Source organism: Aplysia californica, unplaced genomic scaffold (genome assembly GCF_000002075.1).
Source record: "Aplysia californica isolate F4 #8 unplaced genomic scaffold, AplCal3.0 scaffold00475, whole genome shotgun sequence".
Classification (NCBI taxonomy): domain Eukaryota; kingdom Metazoa; phylum Mollusca; class Gastropoda; order Aplysiida; family Aplysiidae; genus Aplysia; species Aplysia californica.
In genome coordinates this window covers 40,781-44,817 of record NW_004797745.1, presented here as the reverse complement: position 1 = coordinate 44,817, position 4,037 = coordinate 40,781, and the positions used below count along the sequence as shown (strand labels likewise).

Sequence of the window (4,037 nt, the reverse complement as noted above, 5' to 3'; positions counted from 1 at the left end):
CCCCCTTCCATTCAATGCCGTAAGATTACTTATTATTTGAAAGTCGGTACCTGAGATTTTAAATCTAACTCCTGTATTACTGAGCACAGTTGCCAGAGAGCCATGTTCAAAAATACTCTACTAAGAATTCGAACTAGCGTCACCCACATAATTTCCCTGAAAGATACCTATTAAGATTAGGAAGCAGCTTAAATTTGTGTTGACACGGTTGAACTAAGAAAATGGAGCGAAACAGACCCGCAGAGGCAGCTGCCGTCCTTTCCGACTGTTTATTATTTCTCCATGAACCCATGGGACAGCGTAAACTGGACTTATAATCATGCGAACTCTGGTTCCTTGGTTCGAGTCTCAGCTAAGTCCGGCTCTATGTCCTTGGGTAGACACTTTACACGGAGATAAACGGTAAATTTGGAGGTCCCGTACCTTAAGTAGACTTTTATTTTCAAAGGGCATCAAACTTATTCAATGTCTATTTAGCTGTGGGTATAACTTTGTAACGTTTCTCAACAGGTTTAATTATATATATATCTTTTTCTCAGTCTGCCTCTTGTTCTGTGTGTGTATGTGTCTCACACACATTCATGTTGTCTCCTAGTATCATACTTACTGAGTATCTCAGAACCAAAAAGAAACAAATACTTTGGCGGTAAAGGGGTTAAATCTTTTCTCCCTAAAGTTATACACGCCATTGTGCTCGCTCATATTATGACTTAATGCAGTTGCGAGCGCCGTAAGACCGAAACAAAACAAAACAAAACAAACCCACCTTTCGTATCACCTGTTTGGAAAACATGAGGTTTCTCTTGAGGCCATGTTTGGGCTGAGCCAGAACCTCCATTCTTCTCCTGCTGTACCCCTGTCCCAGCCGACGAGGGAGAAGTCTGTTAGGTTTGAACTGGCGGTCCTCGGTAGAAAAGTCCACAACCGTGTCACATAAAATGGAATCAAGATCATCTTCTGCCGGCACCCACTTCCCTTCTTTATTCGAAAGTGAAATGATGTCTGTCTTGGTATTTTGTCTATCTAGTACAATGTTTCGTAGGTCTGTATTCTGTTCGTCCTTCCACTTTTTGAAACGAGCGTCTCTCCTATACCTTTCCATGCATGTACGACATCGTGAGCGCGCGTCGGTCAGTGGAAACCGCGTCCTTCCTCTTCGCCTCATCACATTTGATAGTTTATTCTCTCCATTGTTTTCATGTGTTCCTGCCCAGGTTTTCTCACGGATAACAGAGTCAGCATTGTCTCGCTCCCCCCTGAGAAGATTTCCTTCTAATTCTTCATCAAAATTCACTGAGCTGTTACGTTTTAGATATGTTTTTCTCTTGTGTTCACCTTGTTTTAGTACTTCTGATATTTCACGTGAGATAGGGGAAGCAAATTGTGTGTGAGGAGCCTCGATTTTGTCTTCGGCACGGCTTAAGCAATGGTCTTGTCGTTCCCACTGTGTAACATTTTCCAAGATGTGCTCATCTTTAGCATTTGATGCATACAAAGTAACCCCACTGTCCGCCGTAACCTCCCTCTCTTGGTCAAAGAGGGGAAAGCTATGTCTGTTTAGCAACAACTGGTTTTCTTCTCTGACTCTCTCGACATGAGACCTTCGGAATTCCTTTGTTTTCGTACTTGACAATCTTTTTCCTGACACATCTGGCACCTGACTATAAATTGGCGGTAATTGCTTTTCTGTTTTTGCGATATTTGACTCAAAATGTAAAGGAGTTTCTGTTGTCTTTGGAAAAGTAGTTACGCCATTTTTATGAATATTCAGAACACCAGGTGACACATTTCCTTCATTAAATGATGGTGCTTCGCACACTTTTCCTTTTTCGTTGATATTTCCCTGGATGGAAAAAGATGCGTGGCGAACACCTCCCTTGGATTTACTGGAAATAGATATCCTATGATCTTGAAATGTGTTTTGGTTTATGTTGAAGACTACAGTCTGTGGGTTTACAGTCTCCTTTTTACCACTTCTATCCCCGGTCATTAGTTTTTGATCTTCAGCATCGAGAGGTGAGCATGATTCTGGTTGTCTGAACAGCATCAGACTTTGTCGTCTATCTTCCAGTCGGAATGGTGTTGGAGGAAGAGCAGAAATACTGTGTCCTGTTGACATTCGAACAAGTTTTAGAGCCGTCCTGACCGCTGCGATATCATGTTTGATCGAATCTTTCACTAAACAGTGTCTTTTGTCGATTGTCGTCAGCTCTGAGCGAAGTTTCACCTCTTCTCCGACGTTCTTTTTATGGGCAAAGTATTCGTTGGCCGACCAATTGGTACGCCCTATTCCATGCATTTTCCCCTGAGATTTAAGGGACTCCTTTCGAAGAAACTGCTTAGCATGAACAGTTCGTTGAAAACCGAATGTCGATCTCGAAAATCGTAAACTTGCTGTCACACAACAGAAAACATCTGACAAAAGTTGCACATAACGCTGAAACTTCTAGTCTTAAATTACACAAATGTCTGACTTCTGAGCTCGTTCATCATCTGATCTTAACATGTGGCTTTCCTTCAGACAAACTGGCTTTATACGGGCTCAACAAACTGAATACAAACGAACACTCTAAAGTAATGACGATAAACGTTTGACTGAAATTAACGAGAACACGAAGATCTCGGTCAGTCCTTTCATCACAGCTGACCAACCTGACAATTCACGCTCTAAACCAGGTTCTCACCGAACTCTTGGACTACGTTTGAACCTAATCCGGAAAACAATATTCTAAGAGCCGGAAATTGGTTACTGTAACTCAAGTAGTACTGCGCTGAGGTTCGGTGTCACTGTTTTCCACCTATGGACCGAACGGTGTAGCCCTGCAAACACAGCGTAGGTTGTCCTCAAATAAAACAGAGGCAGTATAAACAAGGTCGATCTTATGTATTCTTGTTCTAGCAACTAAGTTAAAGGTATGGACCCAACTTTTGTTATTATGATTCTTCGTAAACGGATAAAGAAGAAGGTGTTTACATATACCAGCTGAATACAAAGTAGCCTTTTGCGAAAAAAGGCTCTAACGTCATTATCTTTCTGTACGCACAAAGGTTTTTTCTGATCATAAAATACTCCAAATCACAGAGTAGTTCTAAACTACGCACATTTGTGTGGTAAACAGACTGTAAGAAATATTTTATACCTTCCCCTATATAAAGTCAATTAATTAATTAATAAATAAGTAACTGAATACGGTGACTGAACAACTAACTAAATAAATAAGTAAATAAAACAAAAAGAATAAATAAATACTTTTTTTAAAAGAATAGAAAAATTAAATTGCTTTTTATTAATGATGAAGAATAAAGAAAAATAAAGAAAAATTGATATTTATTGGGCAAATTATTTCGAAAAGAAGCAGACTGTTGGAAATGTTTTTTACCTTCCCCCTTTATACAAACAAATAAATAAATAAGGAACTAAATGCGGTAACTGAACAACTAACGAAATAAAAAAGTAAATAAAACAAAATGGATAAATAATTTTTTTTAAAGAATAGAAAAATTAAATAGCTTTTTATTAATGATAAAGAATAAAGAAAAATTGACATCTATTAGGCAAATTGTTTCGTAAAGAAGCTACTTCGAACTCACCTGACACAACAAGTCCGAGTTCTGTCGGACACACTCCAAAAGGATCATAACGATTCACAATGTTAATGTCTTACTCATGTGGAGAGTGAATCCATTTCTTTTGGCTAAAAAGTTAGAGGCACAACTACCTCGCCGTGTGTTGTTTACGCGGGGAAGGATGGAGAAGAGCCATCGCCTACTTGGGTTTTCCTCAGAGCCCACCTTGAGAATCTAGATCTCTATCTCCCTATCTCCCACTTTCTCCTTCTTATACTTTTGGCTGTTTTATCTATCTATTTGACTTTGTCTGAGTCTCTGACTCATTCTCTGTCTGTCTGTCTCTCACTCCTTTTCTTTGTATGTATGTATGTCTGTCTGTCTGTCTATCTGTCTGTCTGTCTGTCTGTCTGTCTGTCTGTCTGTCTGTCTGTCTGTCTGTCTGTCTGTCTGTCTGTCTGTCTGTCTGT

General features: G+C 39.6%; 1 protein-coding gene across 1 annotated transcript in view; it reads left to right on the top strand.

Moving 5' to 3' along the window:
* Positions 1 to 4,037, top strand: part of LOC101856751 (receptor-type guanylate cyclase Gyc76C) — a gene marked incomplete in the record, with an annotated part of 235,481 nt that overhangs the window by 216,896 nt on the left and 14,548 nt on the right. The window contains 2 exon segments of the mRNA XM_035971646.1: positions 1,215 to 1,234; positions 1,994 to 2,016. Coding sequence (XP_035827539.1) covers positions 1,215 to 1,234; positions 1,994 to 2,016 — 43 coding nt within the window.